This window comes from Gorilla gorilla, chromosome 1 (genome assembly GCF_029281585.2).
Source record: "Gorilla gorilla gorilla isolate KB3781 chromosome 1, NHGRI_mGorGor1-v2.1_pri, whole genome shotgun sequence".
In the NCBI taxonomy this organism is placed as follows: domain Eukaryota; kingdom Metazoa; phylum Chordata; class Mammalia; order Primates; family Hominidae; genus Gorilla; species Gorilla gorilla.
In genome coordinates this window covers 174,576,549-174,598,831 of record NC_073224.2, presented here as the reverse complement: position 1 = coordinate 174,598,831, position 22,283 = coordinate 174,576,549, and the positions used below count along the sequence as shown (strand labels likewise).

The 22,283-nt window shown below is 40.1% G+C and overlaps 1 protein-coding gene across 7 annotated transcripts in view; it reads left to right on the top strand.

The window, feature by feature from the left end:
• DNAJC6 (DnaJ heat shock protein family (Hsp40) member C6) overlaps window positions 1-22,283 on the top strand; it is a 166,866-nt gene that overhangs the window by 139,120 nt on the left and 5,463 nt on the right. For all 7 annotated transcript variants that reach the window (XM_055350080.2, XM_019019347.4, XM_063697970.1 and 4 more), the window contains 9 exons: window positions 477-556; window positions 1,397-1,590; window positions 1,688-1,768; window positions 4,572-5,006; window positions 7,038-7,172; window positions 11,280-11,348; window positions 14,222-14,341; window positions 18,332-18,595; window positions 21,105-21,247. In XM_055350080.2, the coding sequence (XP_055206055.1) occupies window positions 477-556; window positions 1,397-1,590; window positions 1,688-1,768; window positions 4,572-5,006; window positions 7,038-7,172; window positions 11,280-11,348; window positions 14,222-14,341; window positions 18,332-18,595; window positions 21,105-21,247 (1,521 nt within the window). The remainder of the gene's footprint in view (window positions 1-476; window positions 557-1,396; window positions 1,591-1,687; window positions 1,769-4,571; window positions 5,007-7,037; window positions 7,173-11,279; window positions 11,349-14,221; window positions 14,342-18,331; window positions 18,596-21,104; window positions 21,248-22,283) is intronic.

The following is a 22,283-nucleotide window of genomic DNA, read 5'->3' as shown; positions in this document are numbered from 1 at the left end:
TCTGCCTTTAAGGGACTCAATTTCACAAGGGAAATCCATGCAAGTACAAATATGCATGATACCATATTAGAGGGAGGATGAGGTGTTATAATGGGAGCAGTTTGTTTTAGCCAGCAGTGGCCTAGAAAGGCTACAGAGAGAATATGAACTTTCAAGACATGCCCTAAAGGATGAGTTCACTGGGTTGGAACAGGGCATCCTGGGTAGAAGGAATGCAATGAGTCGAAGTATGCCTGTGTGCAAGAACATAGTATTTAGCGGATGAGAAAATGGTTTGCCAAGGCAGAGTTCAAGTAGAGGAGAGGCTGGAAATGAAGCTGAGCCTATTCTAACTGGGGAGGTCATTTAATATCCATAGTAAACACAAATTCAGATATTGAAACAGTTGAAGGTGCATGTCTCCCCAAAATCTAATCTTTTGATCAGATTCCCTTTTCGCTGATTGATTGTAATGTGCTTCTCTCATGTATTTTTAGGTGACCAACACACAGATATTCCAGCTTCAGTTTCACACTGGATTCATACCACTGGACACAACAGTTTTAAAGTTCACCAAGTAAGTACTGGTTGGGCCAAAAGTCTGTTTGAATCAAATTAGCTGTGAAGTGCTGAGGCTCAATGGCACTAGGCTGTAGCATCCCCTGGAATCCTGTGCTGCTGAACTACTGAGTGTCACTCAGTAGCACAGAGAGGCTGTGGGCATTCTAAAGCTTTCAGTTGAATATGATTTATCTTCAGAAGTACAAAGGGACCAAAGACTTCAAACAGAAAGTTCTAAAATTCTATGTGAGAGAATAAGGGTAAACAAAGCGGGACAAAATATCACTGCTTTTGATCCTTTGCATCTGTGTATCCACTTGTGTTTTCCAGTGGGGATGGCAGTTTAATCAGTGGTATGGTATCAGCAATGACGCATCAGAATAGATGCCCCGCTATAGCACTGAAGCAGGCTTCTGGAGGACCTTTCTGCACCGACATTAACCTATCTCATAGTGTGGTCTAGGTGAACGCAGGTGTGGGGGTGGCTAGAGCCGGGATGGAGTTGCTGGGGCCAGGATAGGAGTAGATGTTCAAGGGCTCAGGACAGTGGCTGTGGGCCTATTGCACTATTTTAATAATGGATTTTGCCATGCCAGTCACATCAGCCCTGCTTTCCAGAATGCTTTTACATGCAGTAGCATTCAAATTTGTTGAGCAGGCATTATTCTCCTCTTTTCTCTAGATTAGGAAACTGAAGCTCAGAAAAGTAAAGTAACTTATCTGGTTATGACTGAGTCTTTTTTAGAAATGAGACTTAGATTTAACCTAAGAGACAACCTAAGATGACTTCTGTGCCAAACATCATACCAGTTCCATTGTTTTTCACTGAATTTATCTTTTTTAAATCCCTATTTAGGCCTGAGTTAGATGCATGTGATGTACCAGAAAAATATCCTCAGCTATTTCAGGTGACACTGGATGTAGAACTACAGCCCCATGACAAAGTAATAGACTTAACTCCACCATGGGAACATTACTGCACAAAAGATGTCAATCCCAGCATCCTCTTCTCTTCTCACCAGGAACATCAAGATACGCTGGCCTTAGGAGGTATGAGTCACCTGATGGTTTTGTTTTTCAGGATGAAGCCTCTCTGTTATTTATTTCCTGTGTCTCATTGATGCTACATGGTCTTTTTGTCTTGCAGGACAGGCTCCAATAGATATCCCTCCAGACAACCCCAGGCATTATGGACAAAGTGGTTTCTTTGCCTCTCTCTGTTGGCAAGGTATTTACAAGTGTTTCTTTAAGTCACATGGTTTGATGATTATGTATTTCTTCTGTAAAGATGTTGGCCCTAGAAGCAGACTACATTAAAGCGGCACTTAGAGGTCATTCAATCCAGGCACACGGACTCCTGCCTGTAAGCCCAGCACTTTGGAAGGCCAGGATAGGAAGGCCAGGAGTTCAAGACCAGCTCAGGCAATATAGTGAGACCCTATCTCTACAAAAAATTTTTTTAAATTAGGTGGGAGTGGTGGCAAATGCCTGTAGTCCTAGCTATGTCAGAGGCTGAGGCAGGAAGACTGCTTGAGCCCAGGAGTTCAAGGTTGCAGTGAGCTATGATTGCGCCACTGCACTGCATTCTGGGTGACAGAGCAAAACTCCATCTCTAAAAAAATTTTTAAAAGACATCATTCAAGTTTACATCCTTCCAATTCATTCCCTTTTCAAATCAGGCAACTTCCCTACTTTCAACTCAATAGATGCTCTTAGACTGATGCAAAAGGCCATTTTAAACTGAATTCTCCCTTCTCTCGGCTGTGTTTTTGGTCACGTCTTTCCTGGACTGACAAATAAGTGTGATTTGTTTATGATCTCCCTTTAGACTGCTGCCTCTGTAATGAGATTAACACAGGATTCTATCTTCCGCTGTCAACTAAATATTATAAAAATATAAAATCAGCATTCCCCTCAGGGAGCCTTAACCACTAGCAGGGCAGAACTGAGCTTACCCTGCTGCAGAGAAAGCAAACACTTGGCCTGTATATCTCTGCTCTTGCTTTAACAGCCATACCAGAAATAAGGGCTCAATTACTAGGTTCTTTTCTCTCAAACCTGGAGATATTTTCAGAATCCTTCTCAATATAACACTTCCAGCTGCTGCCAGCAGTAGCCTGACGTTGGCATCCTAATCAATACCCATTGGCTGTCCTTGCTTTAGAGCTGGCTGAGGCTAACTGTGAGATTCAGTGTAGACGTGGGTAGTCAGCGTTTGGGTATGAAAGGCGTGGGAAACTGGCTATGGTATGGTTTATCTGAAATTATCCTGATTGACCTTCCTCTGTTGTGTGAATGTAAGACAATATTCCCATCGCCTGCAGGCTTCAGTTTGATGAAAAAGTTCTTCATAAAATTCCTTTGAATTGAAAGACTCACTTTCAGAATTTTCTTTTGAGAAATGGAACTAGCAAATCCTCAAATTTGGAAAACCCAGTGGTATCTGGACAGTAGGCAGATTTCTTATCCCCTGTTGGCCTTTCTTACCTCTTATTTTCCTCACAGCGAGGGCTTTTAATACAACTTCACTCTTACCTCTCCACTGTCATTTTAGTAAATAATTTAGAGATAATTCCTGTAGACTCTGAAATAGGTTTTAGTATAGATGCACAGTCTCTTGTCTGAACCTCTCAGAGCCAGGTATGTTTAGGAATGCAGAACTTTTTGGATTTTAGAAGGGTGATACGCTACATAAACTGATGTAACTTGACATCCCAAGTGATATCTCAGATAATAACCTATAATCAAACGTATTAATATTTCTGCAGTAGAACATATAAACAATAGCTCGAAGTGAGATAAATGAAGACTATAAGTATCTTCATATTCACATCTGTCAGTTTTCCACCAACTAAATTCATGCCAAACTTAGGAAAATCTTTTCCTTTTCATAGCTTATTACATTTTATAATTTGGAATAAAGGATGTGGATCCATACTTGACTTGGAATGTGGGTCTATCTGGCATTAAATATCAAATTTTTGTGGGAAGATCTATCTCAGGGAGGGCTTAGAAGGTCACTCCTTCCCCAGAGGAGGCCTCTTTCCTGCTGCTCATTTTGTGCTGAAAGTACCCCTTTCAAGCTGGTATAAGGACCTTTCACAGCAGAGCTCTTCTTTTCACTTTTTAAATGTGTGGTTCACTTCTGCTCCAGACTGTTAGAGAAAGGATTTGCTTTTGGCTGCAGGACACATGGAGAAGTAAAGACAGTGAGAAGTGTCAGCAAATGACTAGCAGATAATGGTTTGTACTACCCTCCCCGGCTAAAGCACCTAGCATAGTGCCTGAAAAAAAAAATCAACACTTAGGTACTACTTACTATTGATTGGAGTGATTTATAATATCATCTCATGTATTTCTCACAGTAGCCTGTGAGTTAGGTACTATTTATTTATTTAGACACAGTTTCACTCTGTAGCCCAGGCTGGAGTACAATGGCATGATCTTGGCTCATTGCAACCTCTACCTCCCTGGTTCAAGCAATTCTCATGCCTCAGTCTCCCGAGTAGCTGGGATTACAGGCACACGCCACCATGTGCAGCTAATTTTTGTATTATTAGTAGAGACGGGGTTTTCACCATGTTGGCCAAGCTGGTTTCAAACTCCTTACCTCAAGTGATCCTATCTCAGCCTCCTAAAGTGCTGGGATTACAGGTGTGAACCACCACACCTGGCCGTTAGGTACAATTTGTTATCCCCACTTTGCTGAGGAGGAAACCAAGGCACAGAGAAGTAAAGTAACTTGCCCAGTGTCATAGAGCCAGTGAGTAGTGAAGCTGAGATTCAGTCCTAGGCTGGCTCCAGAGTTCCTGCTCCTTACCCCTACACTCTACTGCCTCTCAGATGCTCAACAAGTGGTAGTTGAATGTAACGTGAAATACATCAAGTGTTCCACTGATTAGGGTCTAAAAACACTGTTTGCTCAGGGCTGAATCCTTCTGTCTTTCTGGAATTATATACATATATTATAACAAAAACCAACAATGCTGTGGTCAACAACTAATCTCTTATGGTATACTGGCCTTCCTCAGATCAGAAATCGGAGAAGTCATTCTGTGAGGAGGACCACGCTGCCCTAGTGAATCAGGAAAGTGAGCAATCTGATGATGAACTTCTGACACTTTCCAGTCCGCATGGCAATGCCAACGGTGACAAGCCTCATGGAGTCAAGAAGCCCAGCAAAAAGCAGCAGGAGCCAGCAGCCCCTCCACCCCCTGAGGATGTGGACCTTTTGGGCCTGGAAGGGTCTGCAGTGAGTAACAGCTTCTCTCCGCCAGCGGCTCCTCCCACCAATTCTGAACTACTGAGTGACCTGTTTGGGGGTGGAGGTGCAGCTGGTCCCACCCAGGCTGGACAGTCAGGAGTGGAAGATGTGTTTCATCCTAGTGGACCTGCGTCTACCCAGTCAACACCACGCCGCTCTGCCACCTCCACCTCTGCGTCTCCAACCCTAAGAGTGGGAGAAGGTAATTTTTTCTATGTTGCACTGTGCCTCTCAGATTTGAATTCTAACCTTTGGGCCAAATAGGTGGAATTGAACTTTCCTAATAAGCTAGACTTTTCTGATTTCACTGTAAGTCCTTTAGAGGAGGTCTATATCTTTATTTAAATTGAGAGCATAAGAGAAAATAGAAATATTGTCCATTTGGGTAGCACACTAAGGTAGTGTAAGAGTGGACGTTTGAGCTTCACACTCTTACTTCTTTTCTTTGTTTAGCACTTCAACCCCTGAGCTGCATTAGTCTGCTTAAACATACTGATTGATGAATTATTATTGATAAAAATAGCTAATATTTATGAGGTATTTACTATTTGCCAGACATGGAATTTAATACTAAACATTATTTAATTCTCATAGAAACTCAATAAATAAGTGCTATTTTTATCCCCATTTTATAGTTGAGGAAATGGAAGCATAGAATTAAATCAGTAGCATAGGTTTATATGACTAGTAATTGATAAGGCCAGTGTCCAAACCTAGGTTATTTGACTCTAGAGCTTTCCCTCTGTTTTCCTATAATGCCTTCCTGAAGTTATAGTTTTCTGAATATATGTGGGCTATCCAGAGAAGTGTTTGGTTATTTGAAAATATGTTTAAGTAACTCATGCCAGAAGCACAGCTTCCTAGAACAGAGCAGTTGGTACTAGGTAAGGAGTTTGAGCCCCTTGAGGCTCTGTTAGTTTCACTGTCTCATTGCCAGAGACTCAAACCTTCTACTATGAGTCATCTAGGATTTTTTGACATTTATAAGACAGTGTAGTCGGGTAAGCAGAGATCCAGCACAGCTCCTGAAGAACCCACTCAAATTAGCTGCCCCTTGGTCCTGTCACCATTAACCAAGATGACTTCACATTAGGAAGGGTAAAGAGAAATGTCTCAACTCTTCAGGCTTATAGTATCCTATAGGAACATTTTTTTTCCCCAAGCGTATCCTTCCCAGAAGGCTCTGGGCTGGTCTTGACTTGTGATAGTTCAGCTGGAGGCATCCTTCATGAGTGTGGGTCTCAGAATTAAAGAGTATTGGTGTTGAGGCTCAAGCTCCAATGTTAGCTATTGGTGGACCCAGGATGTGAACTCAGGTGCCTTGAATCCTATGCCAATGCTATTTCATCTGTACTTCACTTCCTTCCATACAGTTTTAACTTGCCAAAGTGAAAAAAAGCTCTGTCAGGAAAACAGTTTCCAAGATCCAAGATAGCACAGTACTCGATAATTGCATTTTAAGACTGTGCACCTGGTGTGACTCTCATGATTTCATTCATCATAGTTTCAGGCAGCTAGTGGCATTCCAGTGCCAGAAGGGGCCTTAGACATCAGTTAATTCCGTGCCTCATGTTATAGACAATGAAACTGAGGCTTAGATGTATTGATTGACCTGTCTGAGGATACCCACTGGATTAGTGGCATACCCAGGTCTAGAATGCAAGTATTCTATCCCCCCAAGAGGAAGTAGAAAGAACACCAAATCTAGAGTTAAAGACCTGGATTTGAATCCCAGGACTTAACTGTCTGTGTAACATTATTGAAAAATCTTCTCAGTTGTAAAATGGGGATAATAGTTACATATTAGCATTGTTGCAAAGACTAAATTTTGAGCTCTTGTCTTGTGGTGTTGGGCAGTTTTAGTTATTGGAGAATGCCCCTAGTTTAACATAAATTGATATTTTAAATGTACTAAGTATGATAAGAAGGGATAAGGCTAGATAACAAATAAATCCTGCTCTTAAAACCGAGGTGGGATATATGGCTTAATACATTTTCAGCTAAGACTTCATTGGCATAATGCTCTCCTAACATCTGCTGGGCAGATTAGCCTTGTGTAGCAGCAATGGTATCGACTGTAGTTCATCCAACAGGTAAGTCCAGACTACTCCTTTGTCCACAAAGATAGGAAATTCTTGGAGTCCACTGTTAGCCCTACAGGAAGTGACAATTCTTTGACATTTAGTGAATGAACTCATGGGACAAATAAATATATTTTCCCGTTGTTTTCTAGGTGCCACCTTTGACCCATTTGGAGCACCTTCTAAACCATCAGGTCAGGATTTGCTGGGTTCTTTTCTGAACACATCCAGTGCTTCCAGTGACCCCTTTCTCCAGCCCACAAGAAGTCCTTCGCCCACAGTACATGGTAAGGAAATATTTTATACTGTGTTCAGTGGAACATAGTTTTCTGCAAGATATCAGTAAGTGTTCATATATAAAAGCACCCTGTGGGTGCTTTTTTGATAAAAGCTTCCTCACACATCTCTGTTTTTGAAATTAACAACTCACCTTAACATATCAAAAGCTCTGGGCTGTCTTACAGGACAGAAACCTGTTTAACTTTGTTTTGCTCTGCTTTCCTATTTGACTATGGTATCCTTTTTTGCATTAGAGCTACATGGACAGAATCATAAATGACCCTTGATTGTAGGACATATAATTATTTTATGTACCAATAAGAAAGAAAAAAACACAGCCACTATGAAATGACTGGAAGATACTTCTTGGTTAGAGAAATCTTTGAAATGTGGGAAAATATGTCTTAAATAAATAAAATATGTTAGTAGTCCACAAAATTGGTATTCCAAAGAACAAAGTTTGGGATATGATAGCCGCTAGTTACGTGTGGCTGTTGATGACTCTACATGTGGCTAGTCTGATTTGAGATACACTCCAAGTATAAAATACATAGCAGATTTCAAAACTTAGTACAAAAAGGGCATGTGAAACATCTCATCAATATTTTTATATTGATCATTTATTAACATAATATATTGAACATACTGGGTTAAATAAACCAAATTATTTAAACCAAGTTATTAAAAATAATTTCAATAGTGTCTTTTTACTTTTTAAAATGTGACTGCTAGGAAATATGAAATTACATATGTGGCCCAAATTATATTTCTATGTTAGAGACTTAGGTTGTATAGAAAGAGTAATAATAATCACATCCATTTATAAAAGTGTGTCACTTAGGTAACATTGATTAAAACCGGAGGTCTGCAGTGAGGGATAAATAACTTTGAGCCAGAGAGTTGTAGCTCATTCCTGATGTCGAAGTCTATTGAACATTATTGGCCACAACCTAGAAGGTGACATATTGTTGAAGGCATCCTGAGCTTGCTTGGAGAATGCAGTCCAGTCATCAGTTGACTTTGGGAAACCATGCCAATGCAAAAGGAAGATGACTTTTGCAACACTGGTGAAACTGAAACTTGACTAAAAAAGAGTCCAGGAACAACTTTTGTGGTTCATTTCCAACTAGTCTTTAATCTCAAACTATTTGAAATGCATCTTCAGGACAATATACAAGAAATTCCCCTCTTACCTATGAGTCATGCTCACTTGAGAGGGTCTCCTGATTGGATGTTGACTACCTGTAGGAGAAAAGATGCAGGAATGTAGAGTAGAGTTGGTTTTCTCACTCATTTAAAATGTTAAGTCATGTCATTGCTCTGCTCAAAATGCCTCCCCATTTTACTCAGCATGAAAACCAAAGTCCTTGAAATGGCCTGTGTAGGCTCTGTATGCTTTAGCGTCTCAGTGCCCGTGACCTCATTTCCCATTCTTTCCCACTTTACTCTCTGCATTCCAGCTGTACTGGCCTCTTTGCTGTTGCACTGGCTGTTTCCTCTGCCTCATACTCTTCCCCAGGCATCTGCGTAGCTAAGTCCTTCACCTCCTTCAAGTCTTTGCTCAAATGTCACCTTCTCAGTGGAGTCTACTCTGATTCCTCCATTTCAAATTGCAACTCATCTCCCTGCCCTACTCTACATTCCCCTTTCTGTTGTGCTTAGTAACTTCCAGTATATGCAGTAATTAACTTATGTGTTACATTTTTTTGTCATCTATCTCTCTCTATTAGAACATGAATTCCACAAAGGCAGGGAATTTCGTTTTGTTCATTAATGCATCCATAGTGCCTAAAAGAATTACCGGCACATGGTAGGTGCTATCTATCTTTCCAATATTAAATATAAAATGAATTAACTCATTTTCCCATCAAAGTTTCTTTGATGCACAGTGATAGTGTCATAAGGCTATATGTTTTCCTGATTTTAATACTTTGAAATTATTGTTTTAATAAGAGTACTACCCTTTGTGTCCTATGGACATGGGTGTTCATACTTGGCAGCTTGGCAGTTTTGGATCCAGTTTTCTGTTTCTGATGAGCTGATTAGAACATGATGTTTATCACCCAGTTTAGGCCAGTTGGTACTCCTTTGTTTTGTGGTTACATTTCTCATTTTGGCCTGTATTGTACTAGTGAGTGGAAAGAATTTTCTCCTCTCCTTGTTGGGAAAGCAGTGATCATTTCACTGTTACTGAATCAACTCACCGTTTTCACATAGGACAGAATATAGGTGACACTCAGATGTCCGCTTTGGGAGGTCAGATTGCCCACCTGCAAATCCTCGGGGTACTTCCCCCGGGTTTCTGCAAGGCGTCGCCAATCTCTTGTGAAAATAAAAAAAATACTGCCTTTGGGCTTAACAAATATTTATTGAACATCTACTCTGAAGAGAATAATCACTTGGGACATGATGTTGGAAGAACAAATAAATAATCATAATAAAAGGCAAAATAGAGACTAAAATATTAGGTAATTACCTTTTTGAAAAAATATATTCCTGTTTCTCTAACAGACCTTAAGTTTCTTGAGGATAGATAATGCATCTTTCAGTCTCTGTCCCCTGGTGTGGTGCCTTGCATGTGGTAGGTAGTCATAAGGGTTTGTGGGTTTGATTAGCAATAAGGTTGAAGTTCTGATACCTACTTCTGCATCTTAATTGGATGTAAGTCTAGGATCAGAGCTTAAAGGAAATCAGATAGAACGTATTGGCAAAACCGTCTAACTTCCACCTCAGTGGAATGGGTTACTGTGTAAAAATAGAAGGGAGAAATAGAAAAGAAAGAATTATTATTGCTGATAATGGCATATCCTTTTTAACTTAATGATGGGAAGGTACTGGATGACTTGGTTGGTACTAAGTAAACAAAACAAGGAAATAAAAGGTTTGGAATGCTAATCTTGATGTCTTCTGGTGGTGATGGGGTGTGTGTGTGCGTGTGTGTGTGTTTTAAATCCCAGTTGCAATGTCAGTTTAGTATTTGCATTTTAATCATTAATTTGTGTGGGCAAAACCTAGAGGTGCCTCAGAAAGAAATTCTTCATCATGGCATCCTGTTTCCTATATAGATTTTATAGATGTATAAAAAACTTACTACGCACATGTATTCCTCTAGTACACCTGATTCCTTTTTTTTTGGAGACGGAGTTTCACTCTTGTTGCCCAGGCTGGAGTGCAATGGCGTCATCTTGGCTCACTGCAACTTCCGCCTCCCGGGTTCAAGCGATTCTCCTGCCTCAGCCTCCCGAGTAGATGGGATTAGAGGCACACACCACCACGCCCGGCTAATTTTTTGTATTTTTAGTAGAGACAGGGTTTCACCATGGCCAGGCTGGTCTTGAACTTCTGACCTCAGGTGATCCGCCTGCCTCGGCCTCCCAAAGTGCTGGGATTACAGGCGTGAGCCACCGCGCCCGGCCACCTGATTCTTTTTAGCCAAATATTTCTTTTAAATTATATGTTTGGAACTTTGAGGGGGGGTCAGAATGATTTATTCTGAAGCTGTAATGAGTTTATTTTGAGTACCATAGACACATCCCTGACAACCAGCATAGTGATGATGTATAGCCAGTGCCCAGTACATGTTCTGCATGACTCATTATTCTCAACTCATGTCACAGCAGAGGAGAAAACAAAATGTCAGTTTTAAGTGGATTATGCTTCTATACTTAATGCTTAGCAAAGGTAAACTGAGCTTAAGGTGTTTTCCCCCTTTTCTTATTGCACACTGACTCTGTGTTAAATTTAGAGGTGGGACACACACACATAAGATAGTTCTTTCCTGACTTCAAGGGACTGACAATTGAATGGAGACAGACACATGCTCAGTGATAACTCAAAGTGTGTGGATATGGAGGTAAAACCAAAGTGAGACAAAGAAGGAGCAGAGACAAATAATATGTAGTTTCTGTCAAGCCTCATGTGAACAACCAGAGGTGAAGGCAGAACATATTGAGTGTTGCAGAGTGTGGCAAGAACTCAGAAGGAGGAGTGGATATCTTGGGATCTTGCTGGGGCCATGCAGGCTTCAGGGATGGAATGGCATTATCCTGTGTGAACTCAGAAAAGTGGGTTCTGAGCTCTCTTGTTCTCATTCTTTTTCTTTTCCCCATTTGCAGCTTCTAGTACGCCTGCTGTGAACATTCAGCCAGATGTTTCTGGAGGTTGGGACTGGCATGCTAAACCAGGTAAATGCAGGTTATTTTCTGTACACATTTATATAATTGCAAAAGCATAATCCTTACCCAAGATGAAGTGAGTACTCACAGAGTATTGTGGCCTACCTGTGTAATTTGTGTCACTTTTTCCTAAAGATTCATATTCTAGAAGAGCTTTTCCCAATGCACTTGACGACATGATAGTGCTACTTATCATACACCATTTAACTTTTCTAAATTTCATTTGCTGAATGTCTTATCTTGATAATAGAATCAGACAGATATAAATATATATCAGACTCTATCACTTAGAAACTCTTGGGTTTTTTTGGCAAGTCTGAGCCTCAGTTTTCTTATCTGAACAATGGGGATAATAATTTTGGTCCCACATAGTTGTGTAAGTTTAAATAAAAAAAACTTATATAAGAATTTCTGGCATACTGTAGATGCTGACAAATGTGAATATTCTTCCTTCTTTAAAAAGTACTTACTTCAGGGTGGGATTTGTCTGTCATCAACAAGGTCTCCTCCTCATGACCACTATGGCATTTATGGAGCTGTCTTGTGTGACTGCTCCTGACATTGAGCAAGTTAAGTGCACGCGTGCGCATACAAACACATACACAATGGGCTTATCACAACAACTTTCTGAAGCAGTTGCTGTTTCCTTTTTTTATTGTAGCAACCCCTTCCCCACAACATAACATTTACCCTGCCAATAATTTCCAAGTGTACAATACAGTATTATCAGCTACATGCACTTTGTTGTGCAACAGATCCCCAGAACGAACCCACCTCCCCACTGACCTTCTCACATAACTGAAACTCTACACTCACTAAATAACTCCCTACCTCTGCCTCCACCAGCCCCTGGCCACCACCCTTCTACATGAGTTTGACTACTTTATATACCTCCCATAAGTAGAATCATACAGCATTTGACTTTTGTGGCTGGCTTATTTCACTTAGTATAATATCCTCAAGGTTCATCTGTGTTGTAACATGTGACAGGATTTCCTTCTGTTTTTAATTTAAAATTTTTTTTTGGCTGGGGCATGGTGGCTCACGCTTGTAATCCCAGCACTTTGGGAGGCTGAGGTGGGAGGATCCCTTGAGGCCAGGAGTTCATGACCAGTCCGGGCAACATGGCAAAACCCCATCTCTACAAAAATACAAAAATTAGCCAGGTATGGTGGTGTGTGCCTGTAGTCCCAGCTACTTGGGAGGCTGAGATGGGAGAATTACTTAGGCCCAGGAGGTTGAGGCTGCAATAAGCCGAGATCACACCACTGCACTCCAGCCTGGGTGACAGAGTGAGAAACCTGTCTCAAAAAAAGATTTTTCTTTAAATTGACAGATAAAATTGTATGTATTTGTCGTGTACAATATGATGTTTTGAAGTACATATACACTGTGATATGGTTAAATGTAGCTAATTAACAAATGCATTACCTCACATGGTTATCATTTTTGTGGTGAGAACATTTAACATCCATTCTCTTTGGATTTTTCAAGAATGTAGTAGATCATCGTTAACTAGAGTCACTATGCTGTACAATGGATCTCTTGACTTATTCCTCCTTTCTAGCTGTAATAATATATCCTTTAACCAATGCCTCCTCATCCCTGCCCTACCTCCAACCACCCCAGCACCTGGTAACCACCATTCTACTCTTTATTTCTATGAGACCAACTTTTTTAGCTTCCACATGTGAATGAGAACATGCAGTATTTGTCTTTCTGTGCCTGGCTTATTTCACGTAACATAATGCTCTCTAGGTTTATCCATGTCATCTCAAATGACAGGAATTCTTCCTTTTTATGGCTCAGTAGTATTCTATTGTGTATATACACCATATTTTATTTATCCATTCATCCATTAATGGACACTTAGGTTGATTCCATATCTTGGCTGTTGTGAATAGTGCTGCAGTAAGCATGGGAGTGCAGATATCTCTTTGACATACTGACTTGATTTCCTTTGGATATATACCCAGTAGCAGGATTGATAAATCATATGGCAGTTCTATTTTTAATATTTTAAGGAACCTCCAAATTGTTTCCCATAATGGCTGTACTAATTTACATTCCCACCGTGTCCTTTTTTCTCTACATCCTTGCCAACATGTTTTTTGTTTTTTTTAATAGCAATTCTGACAGGAGTGAGGTGATATGTCATTTTGGTTTTGATTTGCATTTCTATGATGATTAGTGTTGTTAGTATTTTTTTATACATCTGTTGGTTTTATACGTCTGTTGGTTTTCTTCTGGTATTCATCTGTATGTTTTCTTCTGGTAATTCCATAGTTTTGAGTCTTACATTTAAATCTTTAATGGATTTTGAGCTGATTTTTTTATATGGTGAGAGATGAGTCTTTTTACCCTGTTGCCTTCTTATTCTGTTGATTGTTACCTTCCCTGCACAGCAGTTTTTAGCTTGACAATTGTCCCATTTGTTTTTCTTTTGTTGCCTGTGATGTTGGTTTCATATTATTTCTCTTTTTTAAAACTAATGGTAAAATGCTGAAGCTCAAAGATGTTAAGCAAGATTCCCACGGTCACTCAGGAATTGGCAAAGCCAGAATCCAGATCCAGACCTAACTTTGAATCTTATAGGAAAGAGTGAAGTCAGGTGACATGAGGACCTGGAAATAAAACAAACACTGGAAATAATAGTTCACACTTGTGGCCTGGAGACAGCATTTGTCTTTTCTGTGGTCTGTCCTTGTTCAAGGCCACCATTCACCCAGGTCAGGGAAACAGGGTCTAGCAACTTCTTAGACATTTTCAAACCCTGTCCTAATTTGCCTAGGAGACAAATAAACAGTAACTCTGGAATTCTGAATTTCAGAATTCAGCCTCAAACAACTAACTCATTTTCAATGACCTTATTTCCTTTTCAGGAGGCTTTGGAATGGGAAGCAAGTCAGCTGCCACCAGCCCAACCGGATCCTCGCATGGTACTCCCACCCATCAAAACAAACCCCAGACTCTGGATCCTTTTGCCGACCTTGGGACACTAGGTACGAACTCAGAAGATCAAGATACAAATAACATTTATTTATAGCTATAAAGCCTCAAATCTCAGTCTTTGGTGTTACAGCAAGCTGGTATTGTCACCTAGAACCTCAAATAGCGTGTATTCTTAAGCTATCCTCTGAAACCTGAGATTGGCTTTTTAAAAAAGGAAAGCGAGAATCAGATGTGGGGTTAGAAATCATCTTTATTGATTCATTTCTCCAGTGCCTAAATCTGGATATGTAGCATGAATAAAGTTAGAGCTTTCAGGGGCTCATGGCAACAGAGTTTGGCTGCGCAAAAGTAATGCGTAGGGAAACAGTATGAGACAGGGCTCGTCAGATGGATTTGTGCCACATGATGCCAACCTTGCAGAACACTTACTGTGATGCGGTGATGTTACCTGTGAGATCTTCACACCGTTCCCCTTCTCTCCATTAACTGTGGTGCTCTCTGGTCAATTTGTAAAATTCTATACAGAAAATAGACTCAAGTATCGTATTTCCAGAATATTTTCACCATATGTTAATAGATGTTACAGGATAAGTGTTCTGAGAGCAAGTGAGATTGGGAAGCACTGGTTTCAGTGGATTTTGATTACCACTAAGAGGGACACAGTATCCAGAGTTCTCAAACTGATTTCACCAAGGAGCCTGTTTTCAAGGAGGGGTTCACTGGACTACTATGTTCTGAAACATTTTCTTCCTCCTTTTTCCTTCCTCCTCTAGGGCAGTGCAGATTTGTTAAATAAGGGTGGGGTAGCCCTGACACAAAGGTTTATCTTGGCTATATTGATAGGCTGTGATCTCAGAAAGCCCTCCTGAGGCATTTGGAGCCAGATGGAGGGAATGTGAGCCTGGCTACCATTGTTGTCTGTAACTTGTGTCAGCATCTTTATCTTCCATTCTGTACTATTTAGATGTTTTTCCCTTTTAAAAACTCTCAAAATTATTTTATGCAGTCATTTTCTTCTCCACCTTTCTTTGTATCTTACTGAAAATTTCAAATTTTAAAGTAATATTATATCAGATGAAATTTTACTTCAATAAAATCTCATTTATTATTTATTTTTAATGCATTTAATGCATTTATTCATCCAACAAGTATTTAAGGCACGTTTGTGCCTTCTAGGTGCTAGGACTGTTTTAGTAAAAAAAAATAACCAAACAAAACAAAACTCCTGCCTTAATAAAACTTACATTATAGAAGGGGAATCAAATAATAAATTAACAAATATATAATGTCAAATAATGAAAACAATAAAAATAACAGTTAATAGTTATTGGGGCCTTACTATGTGCCAGGCACTACTCAAAGTGTTTTACATATATCATTTCATTTAATCTTCCTCATAATCTTTTGAAGTAGTGACTGTTATAATCCTCGTTTTACAGATGAGGAAACAGGGACACAACAGGTTAAGTAACATGCACAAATCACAAGCTTTCAACACCAAGAAGTCTAGCTCTGGAGCTTGCACTCATAAAAGGTTTAGAGGTTGATGTAGCTGAGTGTGGGAAGGGGTATCAGTTCAGTTCATCCAGTCAATGGTTTTCTACCCTTGAGCATTAATTCCCTCATTTCACAGGTATTGTCGAGTACTTACTATGTGGTAGGCATTCAGGATGTAATAAAGAATCAAAGCTGATGACATTCCTGTTCTTTGAAACTTGCACTACAGTGGGAGGAAGAAACTTTAATCAAATGTAAAATATCCGGTACTGTAGGGGCTACACAAGATGGAGCATTTTTTAAAAAGCTCCCCAGGTAATTCTAATGCAAAATCAAGGTTGAGAACTACTGCTTTGCTTTTAATGAGGATTGCAGTGGTCTCTGGATTTAGCTACCACTTTGTATTTCTGTAAGTTCTCTGCTTCAATAGCATTAACAATTAGACTTGCTGAGCCTGGGGAGAAAATATTCTAGAAGGGTAGACATCAGAGAGTCCTGCAATGTTGATGAGCCCCATGAGTGCGGGGTCAGCGTCTGCTTTTTCACCACTGTATCTGCAGCCTGGCATCTAGAGGATGCTCAATAGTGTTTCCTAAATGAATGAATAACTGACAGTGTGGTAGGCATATGGCAAGGTTTTCTTAGTTCTTTAGGCTTTTCCATATTTACCAAATTTTAAAATAAAAAAACACATATGTTCAGAACAGAGTAAGCTTCCTTAAATATAAAATGAAACCCCAGTGTAGAACGAATACCAAGTCTTAGGTGTATGTTCCCGTGCTATTGGCAGGAGGGCTCTGGGACATAGGAAGAAGGAATTCATGCTGCTAGTTATGGAATGAGTGGGGCAATGCCAAGCTTTAAGACAAGCCCTGTCATTACATTTTCCTATCACCAAGTGTTTATTGAGCCCTGAAGATGTACCAGGCGTGTGCTTATTAGCATATGAGCTTACATTATTTTATAATATCTAACGTCTCTTTGTTTGCTTAATTGTGAAATACTTTCCTATAGTTGTTGTGTCTTTACAGTATACCTGTGATATAGACATAGTTTTGATTAAACAGATGAAGAAACTCAGGCTCAAAGGAGTGAGTTTTTTTACCCAGCTTTAGAAGAGCAAAGATTCTCTACATCCTGTTTTCAGCTATATTCTTAGTGCCCAGCATAGTACATGACACTTGGTAATGCTCATCAAATAGTGGTGAATTAGTGTATATATGTATGAATGAATGAAGAACGAATGCAAGAATGAATGATAGAGCTGAGACTCAAACTCAGATTGATGGTAAGTCCAGTGATCATGATGCATTTCCAGCAGGGAAGGAAAGTGGAGCCCCAGGATCAGAATAGGGAAAGTATCTATAGAAAGAAGAGATAGTAAGGGATGAGTTATAGTGAAAGGCTTAGCAATTAGGAGAGGAATTAAGGATTACTGAGTGCAGTAAATGAACATGACATTTGGAGGTAGGATGCACATAGTCTAATCCCAGCTCCATTAATTAGCTGTGTGATCATGAGTATATCAGGAAACCTCTCTGAGCCTTAATTTCCTTGTCTTTAAAGTGGAGCCAGTGATACTACTTACTTCCTAAGAGTGTTGTGTAGATCTGAGCAGTAATGTACATAAACACATTTTGTTAACTCTAAAGAGCTATATAAATATTAGTTATTTTATTATTGTTACTTTAGACTTTTTACATGAAAGGGTCTTTGGAGATCAGCACATTTCAGTTTCTCATTTTACCTCTTTAAATGCAAGCCACAGCTGGTTTTCATATTTTGGACATAGCCCAGCTTGTATGCAGTGAGTGCTTAAAAGTTTGGAGATTATGGAATCAAGATTCTACTTAAATTCCTGGCACAAAATAACATCATTTTCAAAGCTTGAATAAGATCCTTTGTCCTGTTTAAAGTTATCAGAATGTTGACTGTTTTTGCTCTCCTTCAGTGAAATGCAAGTAGTATGAAGTTAAAACCTACGTGTGAAATTTCAAAACATCTTTATTTACTCTTGGGCACTAACCATGCTTTATAACAAAAAATGATTAATCCTAATAATTGAAGTTTAAGTAGCACCTTAATGAGTGGACTTACTGTTTTATTCCCCATTCTTGTCATTTGGTAGTTTTTTTAAATTTTATTCTAGTGAAGAAACAGAATCTGCTCAGAAGATGGAAGGGTGGGGAAGGATGGCACAGTGGGAAGAGCCAGGGTTCTTTTGACCTGGTGGCAAAGATCCAGAATCAAGTCTCGGCTCAGCTACTTGCTGTGTGCCTCTGAGAAAAATCACTTAACTGCTCTGACCTGCAGTTTGTTCATCTGAAGGAAAAATGAGGCCATTAAAACATACCTAGAAATGTTATTGTGGGGATTAAGGAAATAATATGTATGCCTGCAATTGCTTTATCTATATTAGGAAGATTACTTATGCTGTCAGTCAAGGGAATGGCTATTAAAGCCACCGCAAACAGTGTCTTAAGACACAAGAGTTAGAGGCCACTCAAAATAGTTTTACCTTCTTTATCTCTTTTTTTCTTTAGGTAGTTCTTCATTTGCCAGCAAACCCACCACACCAACTGGATTGGGTGGAGGATTCCCGCCTCTCAGCTCGCCACAGAAGGCGTCTCCCCAGCCTATGGGTGGCGGGTGGCAGCAGGGAGGTGCCTACAACTGGCAGCAGCCACAGCCTAAACCTCAGCCCAGCATGCCCCACTCCTCTCCCCAGAACCGACCCAACTACAACGTGAGCTTCTCAGCCATGCCTGGGGGCCAGAACGAACGTGGGAAAGGATCAAGTAATTTGGGTAAGGATAATGGTATGGGACCTAGCTATAGGGCAGCCTATCTATGTTGTCACACTGCCTGAATGTGTCTCTCTGAAGGTGACAGTATTTTCTGGGTAGTTTCAATTCAGTAGTTTCTGAGGGAATCTTATAGTTGTAGAGATACAACATGATCCCTACCCCCAACGCTGTACCTGGAGGCTCCTAGGTTGACTATGCTCCTAACTTTTATACCATTTTGTGACTGTGGGCTCACTTGTCTGTTTATCTCCAGACTGGAACCAGACGGAGGGCAGGGACTGTGTCTTAGTTGCCATGGTATCATTAGCACCTAGCATAGTGCTTGGCATAGGGTAGGCACTAAATGAATGTTGAAGGGATATGAGTGGAGAGGTAGATGGATCTTAAAGCTGTTATTCCTTTGGAAGAGGAAGTGGAAGAAAAAGTTGGGGAATCTTTCAAGCACATTGGTCATATTTGCCCTTTGGTCCCAGTTGGAGGACTGTATGTGTCTTGGAAAACTTGGTCTTTCTTATGCTCTGCTTGGTGGATTCCTGAGATCAGCGGGGTACCTATGATGGTACCAACACCTGAGGCTGGAGGATACTCTGGATAGGATCTTGACAATGAGTGAAAAGTAATATTTTTGCATAGGAAGGATGGTTAGATTTGAGTTTATTAAAAGCCTATTTTGGTACATTTTATATTTCAGCTGATTTTGTCAGACCCTCCAATGAAGTACATAGGAACATGGTGAGGGAAGAGGCCTTTCTCTCTATGGAACATGGAAAGGCAATTCTTCTGCTCTTCCTAATAGCTGTAGCTAACATTTATTGAGTCCTTACTGTATGGCAGGTGCTATCCTAAGCATTTTTCATGTACAGGCATCCCCCTTTATTTGTGGTTTTATTTGCAGTTTCAGTTACCTGAGGTCAACTGCAGTCTGAAAATATTAAATGGAAAATTCCAGGAATAAGCAATTCATACATTTCAAATTGTGCACTATTATGAGTAGCGTGATGAAACCTCGCACTGTCTTACTCCATCCTGCCTAGGATGTGAAGCATCCCTCTGTCTAGCACATCTATGTTGTATTTTCTACCCACCCATTACTTACTTAGTAGCCATCTCGGTTATCAGATCAAAAAAAAGAGTACTGTATATATAGGGTCTGGTACTATCTGCAGTTTTAGGTGTCCACTGGGGGTCTTGGAACATACCCCCTGTGAATAAGTGGGGGGACTCCTGTATTATTTCTTATAATCTTCAAAACCAACCGCATATCATAGGAAGCTGTGACACAGATCGATGAAGTAATTTCCTAAGTTTATACAGCTTATAAGCGACAGAGCCAGGATTCGAACCCTGGCAATCTGGCTCCAGAACCCCTGCCCTTCATTGCTACACTCTACTGGCTAGAACACAGGTGCTCACAACACCAGCATGTTAGGAATTCAGTTGTCGGGGATATGTAACATGTTTGTTCTTGACTAGCAGGGATATTTCCTGGACAATTCCATAGAGTCATGCCAATTCCCCTCCATTTTTGAGTAGATAGATGTAGGGCGAGTGACTTCAATCAGCAAATACTTATGGAGCATCTTCAGTGTAGAAAACATTGAGGATGCAGCAGGGAACAAGAAACAAAATCCCTAGTTTCAGAGCACTTACATTTCAGTGTGTGCAAAAACAGGTATGTGTATGTTTTACAGTATAGAGATAGCAAATGGTTTTCAACTCAAAAACTGATTTTGGTTGATTTGAATCGACTGTATGGACTGTTATGTTTTGGTTCTATTTTGTTTTAACAAGCATTTAGATAGCAAGGCACTGTTCTAAGCATTTTAAATGTTAACTAATTCATTTTCAAAACAAGTCCATAAGGTGAGTAATATTCCTAACACCATCCCCATTTTATGGATGAGGAAGTTGAGGAACAGAGATAATAAGTAACTTGCCCAGGTTACATCACTAATAAGTGGCAGAGCTGGAATTCAAACCCAGGGAGTTGGGGTCCAAAGTCTCTGTTCCTAGCCACCATGCTCGGCTGCCTCTCCAAACAAATTGAGAAAGATTAAGAGGCTACAACCAGACTTGGAGAGAAAGAGCAAAGTGATTGACTAAAATATCAACAGAATGTGGGCAGAGAAGTGGTAGCATGCATGAATTTCAAGTACCAAAACCGAGATCCCAGTGCCAACACTGATATGAGTTAGTTATAATCTGGAGGGATAATGAGTATCCCTCCTCATCTAAAGAGAAGGTACAGTGGAAATGGAATTGGATTTGGCTTCATGATCCAGCCTCCAGTTTTAACCTTGCCACATATATGATTCTGGACAGATTCATTTTCATCATCTGTAGAATGGATGCAATAGTCTCTTACCTACTCACAGGGTAAGCAAGCATGAGGGTTAAGGGACTGAATGCATATTAAAAACACCTTGAAGACTCCAGATGCTGTGAGATAATGATACAGTATTATGTTTAAGAATGAAAACTATAATGATTTTCAAAAATTACATTGCAGAAGGGAAACAAAAAGCAGCTGATTTTGAAGACCTACTCTCTGGTCAAGGTTTCAATGCTCACAAAGACAAAAAGGGGCCTCGGACAATAGCTGAGATGAGAAAGGAGGAAATGGCTAAGGAAATGGATCCTGAGAAATTAAAGGTGAGTGAGGCCCCTGACGCAGCTTGATTATCCTATATGACAAAGTCATGTGATAAAGTCATGTGTATGGAGCTATCGCCATGAGAGTAACCTATTGTCTTAGCCCATTCAGGCTGCTATAACAAAATACCATAAACTAGGTGGCTTATAAACAACAGGATTTTTTTTTTTCTCATAGTTATGAAGGCTGGGAAGTCCAAGATCAAGGTGCCAGCCATTTTGGTGTCTGGTGAGGGCCATCTTCCTGGTTCATGGATGGAGGTCTTTTCCCTGTGTCCTCATAGGCAGAAGAAAGAGGTCTTGCTCAGGCCTCTTTCATAAGGGCACTAATCCCATTTATAAGAGGTCTGTCTCATGAACTAATCACCTCCCAATAGGAAGCCCTAACCTCCTAATACCATCACCTCAGGAGTTAGAATTTCAACATAGCAATTTTGGGGGGATACATACATTCAGACCATATCACCTATAAAAGGCATGATAGTAGATTTCTGGTGGCCACTCTATTTCATTTGGTCTTTGCAGCTGTGATTTGAGTACAGCTGTGCCCTTTAATAGCAAAGTAGCTTTGAGGAGGTTGCACACACTGTTTACTTCCTTTAATAAAATAAATGTTATTCCATGATATGGCAATATAGATTTCTTTTGTTTGCCTGTTCAAATGAGCAGTGGCACTTTCTAAGAGGTGATTTTGTTATTCAGATGGCATTCACATTCTAAAGATGAGTCATTAGAATTTGCTGGTAAGAAGAATGCATTATTTATGTTTTCTCTTTCTGCCTTGAGAGCTTTTTTATTAAACCAGATTGACTGAAGCCCCCAGGATCTTTTCTCTACCGATAGAGAAATATTTATGTACCTGAGACTTACCAATTCCTGCAACATTAGACCTGGAGCTTTGGAAAGTAGAGGAGAGAAAGGCTGAGGGAAGTGTGGCTCCTGTCTTCCCCATTGTCTCCCTCTACTTTTAACCAAAGCAGTTCCACTTTTCTCTCTTTCTGATTCTGGAGGTTTAGGTAAAATTAGATTTGAGGTT